The 19,435-nt window shown below is 38.8% G+C and overlaps 1 protein-coding gene across 1 annotated transcript in view; it reads right to left on the bottom strand.

The window, feature by feature from the left end:
* Window positions 1–19,435, bottom strand: part of LOC136259453 (mitogen-activated protein kinase kinase kinase 15-like) — a 52,085-nt gene that overhangs the window by 22,746 nt on the left and 9,904 nt on the right. Inside the window, exons 8-19 of the mRNA XM_066052936.1 lie at window positions 16,561–16,673; window positions 10,651–10,810; window positions 10,060–10,216; window positions 9,671–9,748; window positions 9,314–9,400; window positions 5,360–5,407; window positions 3,711–3,724; window positions 3,519–3,617; window positions 2,247–2,328; window positions 1,143–1,270; window positions 938–1,065; window positions 505–747 (exon numbers count right to left, since the gene is read on the bottom strand). Of these exons, the coding sequence (XP_065909008.1) occupies window positions 505–747; window positions 938–1,065; window positions 1,143–1,270; window positions 2,247–2,328; window positions 3,519–3,617; window positions 3,711–3,724; window positions 5,360–5,407; window positions 9,314–9,400; window positions 9,671–9,748; window positions 10,060–10,216; window positions 10,651–10,810; window positions 16,561–16,673 (1,337 nt within the window). The remainder of the gene's footprint in view (window positions 1–504; window positions 748–937; window positions 1,066–1,142; window positions 1,271–2,246; window positions 2,329–3,518; window positions 3,618–3,710; window positions 3,725–5,359; window positions 5,408–9,313; window positions 9,401–9,670; window positions 9,749–10,059; window positions 10,217–10,650; window positions 10,811–16,560; window positions 16,674–19,435) is intronic.

Genomic DNA, 19,435 nt, shown 5'->3' with positions numbered 1-19,435 from the left:
TCTAATAGAACAGTCAGGAAGTCACACAGGAAGTGACTATACACCAGGTAGGAAATGGTAAAGGTTAACAGGAAGGAAGCAAGAGATCACCAATAAAACATCATATGATAATCTCTTGTGGTATGCTATTATTTAAGTTGAGATTACATAACTCATCATGCCACCAAATAGCAATAGAAGTGGGTCATTCCTTTTTGTACTTCATCATTTCAGCAGATTTGGTTCCTAAAAGCTGAAATCACTGAAAAGTCTGAAAGTGGCCAACCATTCTAGCTCTGGTAAAGTATGTTCTGTATATCGGGAACAAAAATATTCAACTGCTTCACTGGAAGCTAGAATAATACTGCATGCTGTTAACTACAGTGTATGTACGTTACACTTGGAAGGTTAGGGTTGCATTCTTTATATGGAGGTAAATCGGAACCATGTAAAACTAATACTCTACACTACGATAAAGTGTCTGGGATACACAGGTGTCCTCAAGTGTCCATATTCACTACTTACCCTTAAAAGAAGCCATCTGGTGTTGTAGTTCAGCTAGTCTCTTAGATGTTCCAAAGTCAGATATCCTTAGTTGACCAGTGTACATGTTGACTAGTACATTATCCCCCTTGATGTCTCGGTGAACTATCTTCTGCTCATGAAGGTACTTGATACCGTCGATGATCTGTTTAGTGTAGAACTTGATGGTACCTTCATCTTCCAACAGTGGTCCCCATTTGTGCTTCAGTAAGTCTGACAGGCTACCTGTTGTGATGGGATGTATGTGTAAAAGCCTGTATGTATGTCTGTAGGTCCCATGCATGGGTAAATGAAAACTTCCATTTAATCAAAAGTTACTCTTTATAGTACAATACATGGCAGCCATGTGTACAGGGTTACATTTTTCCTTATTTGATGCGCTCCTGATCAAATAAACGTCACATTTATAACTTACCGCTGGGAACTTGTTCCATGAAGATCTTAAACACCCCATTCTCAGTCAGTGTATCATAGTAGGAGACAATGTTCTTGTGTTGGAGGTGACAATGGAGTCTGATCTCTTCCTCCAGTGACTGAAAATCTCTACAATAACAAAAATCTATAGTAAATACACTGTACAACTACTGACATGTGTATTTCTATGACTGACGTAATCTTACCCAGTATCACTGATTTCCTTGATGGCCATTTTTCTCTTGGTGACAAGATCAATGGCAGAGTAGACAGCTCCAAATGATCCTTTACCCAACACCACTCGGTCACCATTACTGTCCACTTCATACTCATACTACAGTGTGATGTGGTAGAGATAACAAGTGTGTAGTGACCGACTGTGTCAATTTACTATAGTCTGTTTTGGGTGAGTAATAAATCTCAAATACTCTAGGCGCAATTTAACATACATACATATGCACAAAATCTAGGTTTTCCAAATGTACGTATCTGCATTCTTAATACGCAGTGATGTAAAGAAGATGATTAACTGTGTCACGTAAGCATGCGCAGTTGCCATGGCGGTAGTACAGTTGTGAAAGATACAGCTGCTTTTGTTGATGTTATTGCACAAACAGTTTCAACTGATTATACAATACAGTCTAAAGCAGTTATACAGGTACAATGTGGAGTCTATACACCCTCAGGCCCAATAATACTCTCACTGGACTTGTGCTTCACACTTTCAGGTTCACACACACTGCCCACCCTGCACTTGTGAGCTACAGCTTAAGGCCTTCAGGGATTTATAAGCTCCACATTGTGTCTGTATACTGCCTTGACATGATGTATGTATTCAAAAAGAATTGAGATACTCTAATAAAACAGTCAATCTCCTATCCACCTGTATGACCACAAACATTCTAATAGAGCAGTCGCAAACATGTAAACATCACACTAGAGATTGGCCTACAGAATTGTATGTTAGTACATCCCAGATGAGGTGTTTGACTCACTAGCACCTGTAACATGTCTGGGATTAAGGGAAGAGATGTTGAGGAGCGTGATTTTCATCTGTGACATCCTCCACTGAATGGCCCCAACAACCATAGTAATCTGTTCATACTGTATACTGATGTCATTTTGTGGGAAAATGTTTTTTCTGCTATCATTTTAGCAAGCATTTTAGTGAGAGGGATTAAAAAACTCACTAATTAAAGGGCGTGACACCCATTTCGCTCGCGTGTATTCATCCCAAACGAAATGGGATGAATACTCAAAAGCATACAACAAGTGAAGTTGATGTGTTCAGCCCCACATAAGGGTCTCACTTGTAAGTCTTCCTGGTGAGTGACTGAGTCAATAGGGGCTTTCCCTCCTTCACTCATCATAGTGGACACTAGATCGTAGAACCTGTGATGTCATCAAATGTGTAATGACAGAATTAGGGACACAGAATTACCCTACTTAAAATATGGTACATGTACCATGTCATGTTACATGCAATATACAATGACTTGCATGACCTCCTAAACATGCATGTTGTCAGTCTATTGTACTAGTCATGTTTCATGTAACATACAGGGAATTGGGATGCTTTTCCAGCATGTATGAAATTTACGTACATCAAAGATGCATCAATTAGTTAGAGCATTCACTATACGTAGCTGCCTTTTGATTTCAAGTTAAAACTTTAAAACCATTTACTGAAGTGTGATCAGGGTCAGTTTTCTCGCCACATATTGAGGACTTTTGAAGGAGGTGTTCTGTTTTTTATTATATTATTATTATATTGTGTACTGTGCAGGAATCATGTATGATTATGATGCACAGGTGTAATTATAAAAGTGTCCAAATCATTACAAAACTCAGTGTATGTGGGAGTGTTAACAATGTTCTGGGATAGATTATTCCATAGTTTAATCACTGAAGGGAAGAAGTAAAATTTAAAACTGTTCACACTAGTACTTAATTGATTAAAATACCCACTTTGTAAAAAGGAAGGAACGGGAGTTAAACAATCATCTGGAACATCAGCTAAACGATGGATGATTTTATACAGAGGAGGGTGGAAGCGCTGCTCGAAAATATTACGTTAATTGCATACCTCTGTTAAGAATTTCACGTGAGCCTCAATAGTCGCAATACAAAACTAGCGAACAGTGGGGGTCACTGGGGATCATTAGATATTTAGATTGTACTTCGTGTAAGCATTACGATGATGTACTTTGTTTTGTAAAACCACTTAGTTTTCAGGGCAAAACTGATGAAACACTTTCGCAAGTAGTACGCTTGCACTAACCAGGTATGTATATTCTTCAACAAGACAATGATTCCACACTTCGTTACACCATCCACACGATTTAGTTAATAACAGAAAACGAGCATTTAACATAATTCATTTTAACGGCGCTTAAACCGCTTCCAACCTCCTCTGGATTTTATACAGCATTGAATTTTTTCCTTCTGCTCTGCAGGGTGCATGGGTAGTTAACATTGTGGAAACACTGGTTTTGTACAAAAAATTCACATGATTATGAACAGTATCATGCACTTATTTGTTAACAACTTTTCCACAATCCACTACATGATTTACAGCTCACCTCTGGGCTTGAGAGGTGGAGGAGAAAAACATTTGAAAGTCTTCAGCAAAATGATGTAACACATAGCGGAACACACTACGAGTATCTTTCTGATATATGCTGTATGGGGAGATGATATGAGTTATGTATTTACATGATAGTCATGTGTGTATAGTAGACTCTCAGTTATCTGATCAGTTCACTTATCCAAACACTTTTATCATTACCTGAGAACAAAGGGGTTCAGATAACTGAGGGTTCAATGTGTACAAAACCAACAGAGAAGGGAAAGTAAAAACAATTTCTGAATATCAACTCAATGAAACTGTCAAAGTTTCTGTAGGCCACCTCAGGGGTGTAGGAAGCATGAGTGCCACGGGTGCTTGGGCACCCATAAATATTTCCAGTGGTGTAAATAACGGGTATCAGCACACTGTACTATATATTACTGAAAAGATCGAGATATTCTAATAGAGCAATCAATGACTGTAATAAAGCAGTCACACTCGAGACATTCTTTTTTTTTTTTGTCTTCAGCTTTACCACTGGGCACCCATAAGTTAAATATTTTCCTACTCCCTTGCACCTTACACATACGTATGTGAACAGCACCAATCAAGTTGATATTTTAGTGGCAACTATGAGCCTTTTTGTAATTGGGACATTTCCTATTAACAGTACCATAGAGTATATTACAAGTCTCAAACTGAATTTTCACTATCAGTGCAACCACTTATGTGTACACAATATTCAATTGTTGAATACTTTCTGTAGCATTTGGTGCTTATGTGTACGTTCCTGTTATTAATCAACCCTTTGATGACTAAGAGGGTACTGCTGTGGCTTTTACACACACACACGCACGCACGCACGCACGCATGCATGCATGCACACAAAACACTTTTCTTAGTAAGCTCACTCATCATACAGTACGATAGTACTGTATGGTAGGGATGACGAAGATGTGGGCGTGGTCTACGAAGATAAATCAAGCCAAAATCATCTTTGCAAACCCTTCACGGCCACTTGACAGTATTGGTCAGGTATAACCAAGCCCAAACATGCCTTCAGAACGACCAGAAGCATTTTCAATTAGGTGCTACGAAATTTAAAATAAAAATTATTTTCGTGAATTTTCTACTGCCTCACTGCCTGCGTGCCTGATGCGTTCAGTCAAGCGTAGCGGAAAATTGGTTACAGCTACAGCCTTACAGTACTTTTTTGGCAGAAATGCTTCGAATTTCATGGAGATGAAACTTTTAGTATTTCAAATATTCTACAATGTATGCGCTATTGCTTACTGATTTTCCTTTGATCCTTCTTTATCGTGGCCATCGCTCATCAGTAGGGCTTCCATATCAATAGGGCTTCCATAATCATTGTGAATACATGTGTTATCGCACCAAACTTTTAGAATACGTTTGTGATTTGACGTTTGGTTTATACAGGACCTATCGTACGTCGTCGACAAGATACACACATAAGACATCTTGTTTAGTATTAGTGTTTGTTGTTTAGCAGCTAGGTTTAACTGCTTGTGTTTCTAAACGCATTTCTTTGCGACTAACACATTCTTCGCTATTACAGTATTAACACTTCTTTATGTATCCTTGCATGTGCTTATTATTGTCTACACAAGTCAGCAAAACCATATACATACATGATTGGAATAGTCAAATAACTATCTAAAGCTGTTAACACTATTAAATGTAAAACGCATATATCTAATTCAATGCATGAATAATAATGTATTAAGTGCATAATCTCATAGAAACCCTGCATATAATGTTTTGTCACAATTCCTTGTCAGTTGTCAGTCGCTCCAGCAGCATCGTCCTTATGTGCAACAATTACTTATTGTGTTTCACCATATTCCCACTACAATGATCAATGTGTACTGTATAGCTAACCTATGACAGGTACAAAAAAGCATAGCTTATTTGGTAACATCATTGTCAACAAAGTTATAGCTAACGAATGTGTAAAAGGTAGAGTAGGGCTTATCATACAGTACGATAGTAACTGTATAGTAGGGACCACAAAGGAGTAGGCGTGGCCCACAAAATAATATCACCCAAACATCAGCCTCAATTTTCCCTTACAATGATGAGGCAGCATTGGTGAGGTAAAACTAAACCCAAACAAGCTTTCAGATCGACCCGAAATGCTTTCAACAAGTTCTTGATTAAAATGCTGTGTAACGGGTTGAACATAGCTGACAACGAAGTGTAATGGTAACTTCACTTTTCACATGATAATTGATATAGCTGGGGCACGCGGTGCCTTTTCAGATGCGGTATGCGTGGGGTCACCAGCTATAATAAAATTATTTATAAAAAAGTTAACAAACAAGTACACAAAAAAATTTGGAATTTTCAACTAGAGTAGGGACGACAGTACATTGATAAAAAGTACTGAAACAAGTGCATAGGGGTAGTGAACAATACTAAAATACAGTTAAATAATAAGACGTGTTATATCCCCACTGTGCTTAAGATACCATAATGGAAATGCACAGTAGGGATATAACACGTCTTATTATTTAACTGTATTTTAGTATTGTTCACTACCCCTATGCACTTGTTTCAGTACTTTTTATCAATGTACTGTCGTCCCTACTCTAGTTGAAAATTCCAAATTTTTTCGTGTACTTGTTATAGTAGTATTCTTCATTGTACAACAAAGCTGTTTAGATACATATTCTCAAAACAGCTCTTAGATGTCCACTGAATATATGGTGGTTCACTCTTATGATATTATAATGCATACCAGTACACTTCTCTTAATAAATAATTTTGTGATACACCACAATGCACAAACGTGTGTAGGTATCAAAGGTGCACAGATATGTGACCAGATCTGCAAAAACCTGACACAGCAGTGCATTTTTCGAATTCCTGTTTATTAAATAGTTATAATCTACTTAGCCAAGTGTTCCTCTGGCAAAGATTCAGCCTCACATGCCAATAATTTTTGGAGTTACATCCCTACAAAGTAGAAAAATCTATTTGTACAGCAAGTATAGGGAAAGTAAATTACAGATGCTTACTAAAACGGTTGTACCTTACAAACGGATTAAAGTACTGGACTGAAATTTTCACCATCTTGTTTGCCATGGATAGGGGTAGTGTTGCACCGATAACCAAATTAGCCGATTATTCCGATAACCGATATTAAGCAGCCGATACCGATAACTGATCCGATATACACTAATAACACTATCTCTCAACCTCATCATTAAACGACTCACATTAGTGACATAAGCATTGATATACAGCTCATTCTAGACTAAAATATAAAGTTAGATGTATACCACAAGCAAAAGCTACTCATGTTGACAAGGTTTTAAGTACATTTTACTACTGCTATATGGTTGAGACTACATAGAAACCTAAACCTCAGTTTACTGTTGGGCGGGAAGCAATAAAACCCGGAATACGGAATAACGGAACAGCGGAATAACGGAATAAGCGAAAATTACATTCTTAATATTTTACTACTATATATACAGTCTATAGCATTTATACAATACTCACCTCGTAGCAATTCCACAGAGAATCACTAAGGCGATCCTCAGGGCGATCTTTAAATAGAACTAGCACAACACTAACCACTCTAGAATAATCTAACTAAGCTAAAATACTTTCTAATACACTTTACTACAAAATCGCTACAACACTATAAGTTCTTTCTGCTACAGCTACTTATACCAGCCAGAGTAGTAGCCAAGGGGGGGCATTTGCCCCCCCCATCACCATAGTGGTTTTTTTTTTAAAACCTCCGTCACAAGCTTACCAATATTAAACTGACACGCAAATGACTAAATTACGTGCGCTACTACGCGGTACCACCAGGGGTTGCTAGTGAACGTGCACACACAACATTCAACTCGCTCGTGAATCCACCGAACGAAAATATTAGAGACACACTTCTATATTTAGCCTAGATTACTCACGTGATAGAGCATTTCGAATCTAAAGAGTGACCTGCTCAAAGGACCTTTCCGCGGCAGGAGTCACAACTCACAAGTGATAAAGGAGACCAGATGACGCTAAGAACCTACTGCCTATGAAGTCATAAAGTGTTAAATGTAGTCTACCAAGTTTATTTTCTCGAGTCGATCACACTAGATCTTTGTACGGCAGTGCTGCCAGTGTAGTCGGCCTATTCCAATAGGGTGGTTCTTCAGAACCCCCTGGCTACGGGCCTGGATCAGTCACAAGCTTACAAGTTCTGCTAGCAAGAAAGACCGGTGGGATTTCATGCAATACGTGGCATTTGAATTTCGCCGAGTGAAGTGAGTGAACATGTCATCCTTTCAGCAGTGTGCTAGGACTGCAACACAAGCTGTGGCTAACGTAAAGTAACTTGTATTAGTGCTAAAATATTAACAATAGCTCTACCGGACTGTGGATGAATTTGTTGGAGTACAGTTGTGGCGCGTGCGATGATGCTCGACGAATGAATCATTGATAAAAGATAAGCAATCAATACTGAAGTAGCTACGTAGTTAGTTGTGTGAGCTGTAATAATACAACACCGTATGTTGGCTAGCCCACCATTGGGTCATTAGCCCTTTTTGCAATCATGAACTATTTTGAGCGTTTCGTGGGGGCATGCCTGCCCCTCCATCACCTTCTGGCTAGCTACGCTCCTGATACCAGCCATCACACACGAGTAACTGCCCGGATTTATTAGTGACAACATTCCATCCTAAGAAATCTTCTCTGAAATATTCTACTTTGGCTAACCTGTTAGTTATCCATCGCCAAACAATCTATAGACTGTATATATAGTAGTAAAATATTAAGAATGTAATTTTCGCTTATTCCGTTATTCCGCTGTTCCGTTATTCCGTATTCCGGGTTTTATTGCTTCCCCTGTTGGGCATGGCCTAAAACATGACAGTTTATAATGGGCATGGCTTGTAGTCACCACTAAACCATCAACACATAACTTAATTAAAATGCCAAATAACTTATGTCCAGCCTCCCCCCACATCATTATACTACACAGCACAGTGGAGATTAACATCGGCTTTAATTTAATCAAACCGATTAATCGGCTAGTAGCCAATATCAGCCGATACCGATTATTGAACCGATTATGATTATCGGTGCAACACTAGATAGGGGAATCGATTACTGGGTAAGTTTGTCCTTTTATCACCTTTCTTCACTGCATAGAGAGGTGAAATTCATGAAGAAAAATTGATCACATATGATTGCTTCGATGTGATGTAAACAAATGCTCATAACTTGCCTATCCTTGGGTCTACTGCAACGAAACAACGATTTTCCAACTCCTCTTGAGTAGGCAAATAAGATGATATCCAGGTTTTTATTGTTAGTACCTTCCTTCACTAAGAAAGAGGCATTCAAAACATTTACGGAATTTTTTCAATAATACGCAAATATTTCATCCATTGTTTTCAATGCTTTATACTGTAAATTTAGGCTTGTGTGATTGTCGGGTTTTCGCAAATCCAGTCACATATGACTGTTAGCTCATATTCTTATAAAATAACATTACCAAGCCAATAAACAAAGCTGATGCAATACGGTAGCATATAAGTTTTCTCTAACAATTTGCACTCTAAATTCAGACAGTAGGGGACTTTAATCAACAAACAAGTGTTGCTACAACAAAGGCCATATCAGCTTGGTTATTGCATATTGGTACCGAATCAGCAACTTGTGTAAAACAAGCAGCAGCTACAGATCGATACATACATTTATGGGAACCCATGCTCCTATAACTGATCTGATTATCGGCACACTTCTAGTGGGTATACTCACACTGACGGACAGACAGACCTGCAGGTTATTGAAGGGGAACTTCCACTCATGGATCACACTAGACTTATTATCTTCAGGTGGAGCATGGGGCCACAAATCTATTCTCTACAAGTAGTACAATGAATAACTGAGTTACATGTGATTGTACTATTAGAGTAATTGACATACACGTGAACAAACCAGTAGCATAACTAGTAGTGTTATCCCTAAACATACACATCTTGTCTACAGAACATTCTAAACTATAATTTAATCTGTTTGTGGTTATACTAGCTGGCATAGTGCCACAAGTGAAGTTACAAAGCCACAAAAAACACTTTGATAAGAGAGAGCTGTACCAGTGATGTATGTACGTATCATACTAGGGTTACTTACAGCATCAGTGAAGTAGTCAGCACTATGGATACTGATGTAGGATGGTTGATATTGTTTATCTGGCTCCAATAGCAACACCTGAAGAAAGTGTAGTGTGAAGATAGTCAACACTGAATATTATACATGAATACAGTACAGCAAAAACACAATACATGGTCATGGTTTAAGGATAAGGAGAAGACCTTTTCAGAAGGACATGTGCAGACTTCAAATTTGTCACTTATGAAGTGATGCACTGATGGTGAATCAGAAGTAGCCATTAAATGTAGACGTGCAACTGACATACGTAACAGCCACACATGTACATGCACAGAAACGCACAAAAACAATGTGGACAAACACACATACAGACACACAACACAAGTAGACATATGGATAGGCACACATACAGGGAACTGTGTTCCAGATGACTCCTGTTTGATGGCTTCAATGAAGAACTCCATCCAGAAGCCAAACAACCTCTTCTCCCTACTAACCACTTCTTCTTCACTAGTAACACGGAACTTACTGATCAACTGAATATTGTTAACTGTTGACTTCAAGTACCTGTAAAGGACATGTTTAGAACAGTACAAACCTGTATACTGTAGGTACACTTTATATGGTAGCTAGACATCAAACCACTACTGCATGAGTTGGAATTTAGCTCCCTACTTCCCACAGATTTAGTGAGTTGGAAAACTTCCACAGCAGAGTACAACAAAATACAATTGTTTGCCCCATAAGGAAAACAACTACGTAATAGGTTTGTAGGTAAACTGGCCACCAAAGAGGTATTGTAGCAATGCAGCTCCTGGTCTCTTGACAATAATAATTGTTTAGCTTTGTCAGTGATAGCCATATTACTGAGAAACAAGTGTGTAGAGGAGAGGTAGAGTTTAACAGCATTTGAAACATGTACAGTGTAAGAGACAGAGGTATACTAACAATGTATAAGAAAATATTTAGTCACACACTCCCTGTACATTATTTACACTGACCATTCTGGAGGTTTCAACTTGAACATACACAGAGCAGCTTTGTTGGTCTTAGTATAGTTCTCAGCTAGTACACTGATCTCAAAGAATGTGGCTACTATCCAGTAGTCTTGTTGGGACTCCAGGTCTCCTTTACGACCAATCAGAGTGTTCAGGGTCATCCCTGTGAGGTGAACAACAAGTGTATGTATTATAGTATCAAGACACACGGTAGTGTGTCGCGCGGCCCAAGAAGCCGGCGCGCCACACCGTGAGTATATTGACAGGAAGAACGAAAACGTCATTTTCACACCTTTGTATCTCGGTAATCACTTATCTGATTGGAACCAAATTTGCTACACAGTTGCCCGCCAGCCAAGGGAGTCTACATTCCAAAGTTGAAGGAAATCGCTCCAGCCATTTCCGAGATACGAGCTGCCAAAGTTTAATTTTTTTTTCTTCGTTTTTTTTTTCTTCTTCTTCGTCTTTTTGCACACTTGCAAAAATTGCTATAACAAGCAAACGCGTACTCCGATTGCCTTGAAATTTGGCACACAGAAAGGGAGTCCAAAGGCAAATCCTAGCATCAACTTTGGTACAAATCCGATGAATGGTTCAGGAGTTATGACTGATTATTCGCGTAAAACAAGATCGATTTGTTGTCACGCCTACAGGGTAAACCGCTTCATGAAATGAGTTGAAAATTGCTATGTAGATGGAGTAACCATCGTAGGAGTGCCTTTTGGTGGTTTGAAAGGAATCGAGATAAAGATCACGGAGATATGACACAAAACCCAACCTGTGTCACAATTACGCGATCGATTTTTATGAATAAAAAAGTATTAGTTTTCACACCTACTAGGCAAACCACTTAGAGCAATGAGCTGAAAATCGGTGTATAGCTGGAATAATCTTCATAGAAAGTCCTTGCAGTAGTACAGAAGAATCGGATTACAAACCACTGAGTTATGATTCTAAAGCCAACTCCGTGTAGCAAATGCGAGATCGAGATACTCTAATAGAACAGTCACCCTAATAGAGCATTCGGCTAATTTATTTACTCCAATATAGAATTTTATTACATCACAAGTTATTCTGTAGGGAGTTCAGCTGCAAACAGTTAATCTTATAGACAGTTCAGCAAGAAGACAGTCACCATGTGGAGAGTTAAGCAAATATACCACTATAGAGATTCAGAACATTACAAGTCACACTGAAGAAAGTTCAGCTATAAACAAGTCATGCACTGTGTAGAGAATTCAGCTACAATTAAGTCACTCTCTAGAGAATTCAGTTACACAGAATTCTGCTACACACAAGTCACTGTGGAGAGAGTTCAGCTACAAACAAATTACCCTTTAGAGTGATCAGCTACAAACAAAACACTTTGCAGGGTGTTCAACTGCAACAAATCAATTACCTTTAGAGCGATCAGCAATGAGCAAATCAACACAAATCTACCTGTAGAGAGATCAGCTAGAAACAAATCACCCTGAAGAGAGTTCAGCTACAAAAATCACCCTGTAGAGACATCAGCTAGAAACTAGACACAATGTAAAGAGTTCAGCTACAAGCAATCACCCTGTAGAGAGTTCAGCTAAAACAAATCAACCTGCAGAGAGATCAGCTACAAACAAATCACCTTATAGAGAGTTCAGCTACAAACAGATTACCTGTAGAGAGATCGGCTACAAACAAATCAACCTGCAGAGAGATCATCTATATACACACAAATCAACTTGTAGAGAGATCAGCTACAAACAAATCACACTGTAGAGAGATCAGCTAGAAACTACACACAATGTAAGGAGTTCAGCTACAAACAAATCACCCTGTAGAGAGATCAGCTACAAACTAGACACAAAGTAAGGAGTTCAGCTACAAGCAAATTACCCTGTAGAGAGTTCATCTACAAACAAATCAACCTGTAGAGCAATCAGCTAGAAACAAATCACCCTGAAGAGAGGTCAGCTACAAAAAATCACCCTGTAGAGAGATCAGCTAGAAACAAATCACCCTGAAGAGAGGTCAGCTACAAAAAAATCACCCTGTAGAGAGATCAGCTACAAACAAATTGCCCTGTAGAGAGATCGGCTACAAACAAATCAACCTGCAGAGAGATCAGCTACACAGAAATAAACTTGTAGAGAGTTCAGCTACAAACAAATTACCCTGTAGAGAGATCGGCTACAAACAAATCAGCCTGTAGAGAGTTCAGCTAAAACAAATCAACCTGCAGAGAGATCAACTACAAACAAATCACCTTATAGAGAGTTCAGCTACAAACAAATCTCCCTGTAGAGAGATCAGCTTGAAGACGTTACCTTGTAGAGAGTTCAACTTCAAACAAATCACCCTGTAGAAAGATCAGCTAGAAGAGGTCACCTTGTAGAGAGTTCAGTTACAAAAAAACCACCATGTAGAGAGCTCAGCTACAAACTAGTGACCTTGTAGAGACATCAGCTAGAAGAAGTTACCTTGTAGAGAGTTCAGCTACAAAGAAACCATTCTTTAAAGAGCTCAGCTGCAAACAAACCACCTGTACAGAATTCAGCTACAAATAAATCACCCTGTAGAAAGATGAGCTAGAAAAAGTTACCTTGTAGAGAGTTCAGTTACAAAGAAACCACCATGTAGAGAATTCAGCTACATACTAGTGACCCTGTAAAGACATCAGCTATATAGAAGAAGTTACCTTTAGACAGTTCAACTACAAAGAAACCATCATGTAGAGAGTTTAGCTACAAACAAATCTACCTGTAGAGAGATCAGCTAGAAGAAGTTACCTTGTAGAGAGTTCAGCTTCAAACAAATCACCCTGTAGAAAGATCAGCTAGAAGAGGTCACCTTGTAGAGAGTTCAGTTACAAAAAAACCACCATGTAGAGAGCTCAACTACAAACTAGTGACATTGTAGAGACATCAGCTAGAAGAAGTTACCTTGTAGAGAGTTCAGCTACAAAGAAACCATTCTTTAAAGAACTCAGCTGCAAACAAACCACCTGTACAGTATTCAGCTACAAATAAATCACCCTGTAGAAAGATGAGCTAGAAAAAGTTACCTTGTAGAGAGTTCAGTTACAAAGAAACCACCATGTAGAGAATTCAGCTACAAACTAGTGACCCTGTAAAGACATCAGCTAGAAGAAGTTACCTTGAGAGAGTTCAGCTACAAAGAAACCATTATTTAAAGAGCTCAGCTGCAAACAAATCACCTATACAGAATTCAGCTACAAACAAATCACCATGTAGAGAGATCAGCTAGAAGAAGTTAACTTGTAGAGAGTTCAGCTACAAAGAAACCATCATTTAGAGAGTTCAGCTTCAAACAAATCACCTGTAGAGAGTTCAGCTACAAAAAAATCTCCCTGTAGAGAGATCAGCTAGAAGAAGTTACCTTGTAGATCGTTCAGCTACAAACAAATCACCCTGTAGAGAGATCAGCTAGAAGAAGTTACCTTGTAGAGAGTTCAGCAACAAAGAAACCACCATGTAGAGAGTTCAGCTGCAAAGAAATCACCCTGTATAAAATTCTGCCACAAACAAATTGCCCTGTAGAAAGATAAGTTAGAAGAAGTTACCTTGTAGATAGTTCAGCTACAAACAAATCACCATGTAGAGAGATCAGCTAGAAGAAGTTAACTTGTAGAGAGTTCAGCTACAAAGAAACCATCATTTAGAGAGTTCAGCTTCAAACAAATCACCTGTAGAGAGTTCAGCTACAAAAAAATCTCCCTGTAGAGAGATCAGCTAGAAGAAGTTACCTTGTAGATCGTTCAGCTACGAACAAGTCACCCTGTATAGAGATCAGCTAGAAGAAGTTACCTTGTAGAGAGTTCAGCTACAAAGAAAACACCATGTAGAGAGTTCAGCTGCAAAGAAATCACCCTGTAGAAAATTCTGCTAGAAACAAATTGCCCCGTAGAAAGATCAGCTAGAAGAAGTAACCGTGTAGAGAGTTCAGCTACAAAGAAACCATTCTGTAAAGAGCTCAGCTGCAAACAAATCACCTGTACAGAATTCAGCTACAAACAAATCACCCTGCAGAGAGATCAGCTAGAAGAAGTTAACTTGTAGAGAGTTTAGCTACAAAGAAACCATCATTTAGAAAGTTCAGTTACCAACAAATCTTCCTGTAGAGAGATCAGCTAGAAGAAGTTACCTTGTAGAGAGTGAAGCTACAAACAAATCACCCTATTGAAAGATCAGCTAGAAGAAGTCACCTTGTAGAAAGTTCTGTTACAAAGAAACCACCATGTAGAGAGTTCAGCTACAAACTAGCTACCTTGTAGAGACATCAGCTAGAAAAGTTACCTTGTAGAGAGTTCAGCTACAAAGAAACCATTCTGTAAAGAGCTCAGCTGCAAACAAATCACCTGTACGGAATTCAGCTACGAACAAATCATCCTGTAGAGAGATCAGCTAGAAGAAGTTACCTTGTAGATAGTTCAGCTACAAACAAATCACCCTGTAGAGAGATCAGTTAGAAGAAATTACCTTGTAGAGTGTTCAGCTACAAAGAAACCATCATGTAGAGAGTTCAGCTGCAAAGAAATCACCTTGTAGAAAATTCTGCCAGAAACAAATTGCCCTGTAGAAAGATCAGTTAGAAGAAGTTACCTTTTAGAGAGTTCAGCTACAAAGAAACCACCTATACAGAATTCAGCTACAAACAAATCACCTGTACAGAATTCAGCTACATACAAATCACCTGTAGAGAGTTCAGCTACAAACAAATCTCCCTGTAGAGAGATCAGCTAGAAGAAGTTACTTTGTAGATAGTTCAGCTACAAACAAATCACCCTGTAGAAAGATCAGTTAGAAGAAGTTACTTTGTAGAGAGTTCAGCTATAAAGAAACCATTCTGTAAAGAGCTCAGCTGCAAACAAATCACCTGTAAAGAATTCAGCTACAAACAAATCACCCTGTAGAGAGATCAGCTAGAAGAAGTTACCTTGTAGATAGTTCAGTTACAAAAAATCTCCCTGTAGAGAGATCAGCTAGAAGAAATTACCTTGTAGAGAGTTCAGCTACAAAGAAACTATCATGTAGAGAGTTCAGCTGCAAAGAAATCACCACTGTCCAAATTTCAAGGCAATAGCTCTTTCCAATCTGAAGTTATCAATTGTCAAAGTTGGAAAATTGGATGTGTGTGGAAGACCCCTTTTCGCAAATCCGATCACATATGTATTATATATAATATAATTTGTACATTTACTGATAAAATATTTAAAGTACATCTACTTCATCTTTTCGTCTTCCTGTAGTAAAGAAAAAAAACATTGGTTAAAAAAGTCCCAAAGCTGGCCATAGGCCGGCTTTGGGGTATACAAATACAAAAAGAAATGAAATCTAATCCAAAACAGCCAAGCTGTAAAAAAAGTGTGCGGCCCTCAGAAAGGCTATGGTGAAAAAAGATGTGAAATCCAAGGTGGCGGCCAAGAAATGGCTGTGATGGTAGGTTAATTGTAAAAATTTTAATAACGACAATTCAGGTGAATTTTTGTGCCGCTTCACAAAATTTACCTGAATTGTCATTATTAAAATTTTTACCATTAACCTACCATCACAGCCATTTCTTGGCCGCCACCTTGGATTTCACATCTTTTTTCACCATAGTCTTTTTGAGGGCCGCACACTTTTTTTACAGCTTGGCTGTTTTGGATTAGATAATAATATGACAGGAGGTATTAGACAACTAAAGGGAAAGCCTTTTATGTAATCAGATAAGGTGTTATAGTTTAATCTAGAGGCAATACAAACACCACGTCTGAAGCCACTGGTATTACTTACATAACTTATTGTAGTTTGAAAGATGTTTTTAAAGCAACATACTAAGCTACATTCTTACTGTACTCTGACATTATGCCATACTTAAAAACTCTATAGGGTTTCAATTAAATTAATTCTCAGATACCAGCAGCCATAAACTAACCAATGTGTCTCAGTTCAGCTGAAGCAGCAAATGACTTCCCAGACATCACCAGTAAGGTAGCTAGATTGATGCCGGCATACTCGTTAGGTTGGACTTGAAATCCCTCACGATACCTTATAAAGAGAATAGGAAATGTATTCACTCATCACATTGTACATGTACTCCAGTATAAAGCACTGACAATAAAGCATTGACCTTTCCATATGTGACTGGACCTGTGAAGTTTGACACAATCGCGCATTTTTCAAATTCCTGTTTATTAAATATTTATAGTCTTCTTTGTCAAATGCATGCCATGGCAAAGTGTCAGCCTGACATAGCAATAACTTTGGGAGTTACAGCAGTGTGCGAAATAACTTTTCAGACGTGTCCTGTCGTACTGTCAGGGCATTGTGAAATTTGAGTGGACATCAAGCAATTTGACCGGACATTTTAACTTCTATTGTTTCTCCTTTCCTGTGTTTCTACCACTTGTATGTTTGTTTCAAACATTGGGGCCTGCACCAATGTACTGTAGAGCTGATTAGCTACTGGCCACATGAAAGGGCTTCTATGGAATCAATTGGGCCTTTGTAGGAAAAGAGCCATAAGGACTTCAGTCAAGGCCTTCTGCTTGCCTTGGAATGATATAGCTACCCTATGGTCAAACTTAGCTTAGGCTTAGAATATATAGTGGCTCTGTCTCTAATATGAACAGATGCATTGTTCATTCTAGCTTAAAATTTGGTTGTGCTGATATCATAAATACCACAAGTGAAAGTACTAATGGCAATCAGATTATAAATACATTTTACCACTGCAGTACATGTGATTGATACAGTAGGCTGTCACAACATAGTACACAGCTTCTAATAGTTCTTGCACAACAACAAAAACAAGCGAAATCATGTGCATAGGATTTCGACCGATCAAATCGATTCATTTTTGAATTCAAACTATAATTACCACACATGACTTCCACTTTAAATTTGTTGACATTCAAGAACTATTAGAACCTGTGTAAACTGTTAACCTCAGAGGTAAACTTGGGCATGCCTTTGTGGTCAATACAAGCAAACAACACATAACTTAATTACATGTCAATACCTCCATGTCTGGCCTCCCTCCTAGCCCAATCCTAACACTACAAACTTTGAACGGACAGTATTTCCAGACAAATTCATTATAGGCTTGTTATGTATTTATTGTAATTGCATGTGATGTAACCTTATATGATGTATTTGTATGATGATGTAATCTTATGATGTAATTGTGTGTAATTCTATATATACTGTGTGTATGCTTGTAATATTTAGACTTAGAGATTTTGTAAATGTTATGGCTTTGTGTTAATAATCATTATTATCTTGTTCGTTGGACTCTGAATCTTAAATATAACAATGGTGACAAGTAAGCAGTACATTGGAGCACCCGAACCTTTCGACGCGAAAACAGATGACTGGATTTTATATTGCCAACGTTTTGAACATTTTCTATTGGCAAATGGCATCAAGGATGATGACCGCAAGAAGCATTTGTTTTTAGCAATGATGGGTGGAGCAACATTTAAACTGTTAGCAAACCTCGTAGCTCCTAAGTCGTCTGGAGAAGTGGAGTACGCAGAAATTCACAAAGTGTTGAAGGAGCACTACAAGCCCAAACCAATCAAAATTGCAGAGCAATTCCGTTTCTACAAGCGAAACCAGCTTACCACAGAATCATTGGCAGAGTATTTGGCAGAGCTACGAAGATTAGCTACAACGTGTGAATTTGGTGCTTTCCTAAACGAAGCCTTGTGTGACAAATTCGTCTGTCGGCTCAGCAATTCTGCGATGCAACGGAAACTACTCTCAGAGCCAAACCTACACTTGTCAAAGGCGTGTGAGCTAGCTCAGGGGATAGAAGCCGCCCGGAAGGATGCCAAAGAGATGCAAACACAACCAACCGGAGCGAGCGACGAGAGCTTAACAAACTGAGTGGGAACCGGAAGATCAAAACCCTGCAGTCGATGCCTAGGAGCTGGACATTTGCCGTCTGAATGCCGATTTAAATCTGCAAAATGCAACAAGTGCTTTCGCACTGGTCACATTGCCAAAGCTTGTAGAAGCAAAGCTCCCGCCACAACGAGGAGAACCCAGCAAAGCTACTATTATAAGAAAGATGCCCCAGAGTCTAGAATTAGCAAGGGAAAACGAGTGGATCACATTAACAATGACTCTCCACAGCAGAATGCCGAGACGTCTGATGAAGATTCCCCAGCTGATATAATCCATGTTCATTAAGTGTCACCAACAGTTCTAGAAAGCTACAAAGTCCCAGTTGAACTAAATGGCAAAACCTTAGTGATGGAACTGGACACAGGAGCAGCAGTATCTCTTGTTAGTGAGAAGACATGGTCCACGCAACTGAACAGCCCAGCACTACAAACTACCTCACTCAAGTTTCAGAGTTATCCAAACAGGTGCTAGGGTACTGTACCATAAAAGCCAGAGTACAGAACAGTGAAGCAGTTGACCTTCCTTTAGTGGTGGTTCAGGGACAAGGACCATCCCTGTTTGGCAGAAACTGGCTATATACAAGAAGTCAAATTAGATTGGACAGAACTTGCACAAGTACACAGCATCCATACAAATGCTGCAGCCAAACAACTGACTGAACTCCTACAGAAGTATGAGGATGTGGTAAATGACAAGCTGGACCACTGTAAAAATGTAAAGCAAAATTGTATCTTAAACCAGATGCCACTCCAAAGTTTTGTAGAGCTCGTCCTCTTCCTTTGGCACTCAAACCTAAGGTAGAAGCTGAACTAGAACACCAGGAGAAGAGAGGGGTATTGAGAAAAGTTGAAGTTTCTGAATGGGCCACACTATTGTACCTGTGGTGAAGCCAAATGGCT

Source organism: Dysidea avara, chromosome 6 (assembly GCF_963678975.1).
Source record: "Dysidea avara chromosome 6, odDysAvar1.4, whole genome shotgun sequence".
Classification (NCBI taxonomy): domain Eukaryota; kingdom Metazoa; phylum Porifera; class Demospongiae; order Dictyoceratida; family Dysideidae; genus Dysidea; species Dysidea avara.
Note: the sequence above shows the minus strand (reverse complement) of the source record. Positions and strands in the feature narration are given on the sequence as shown.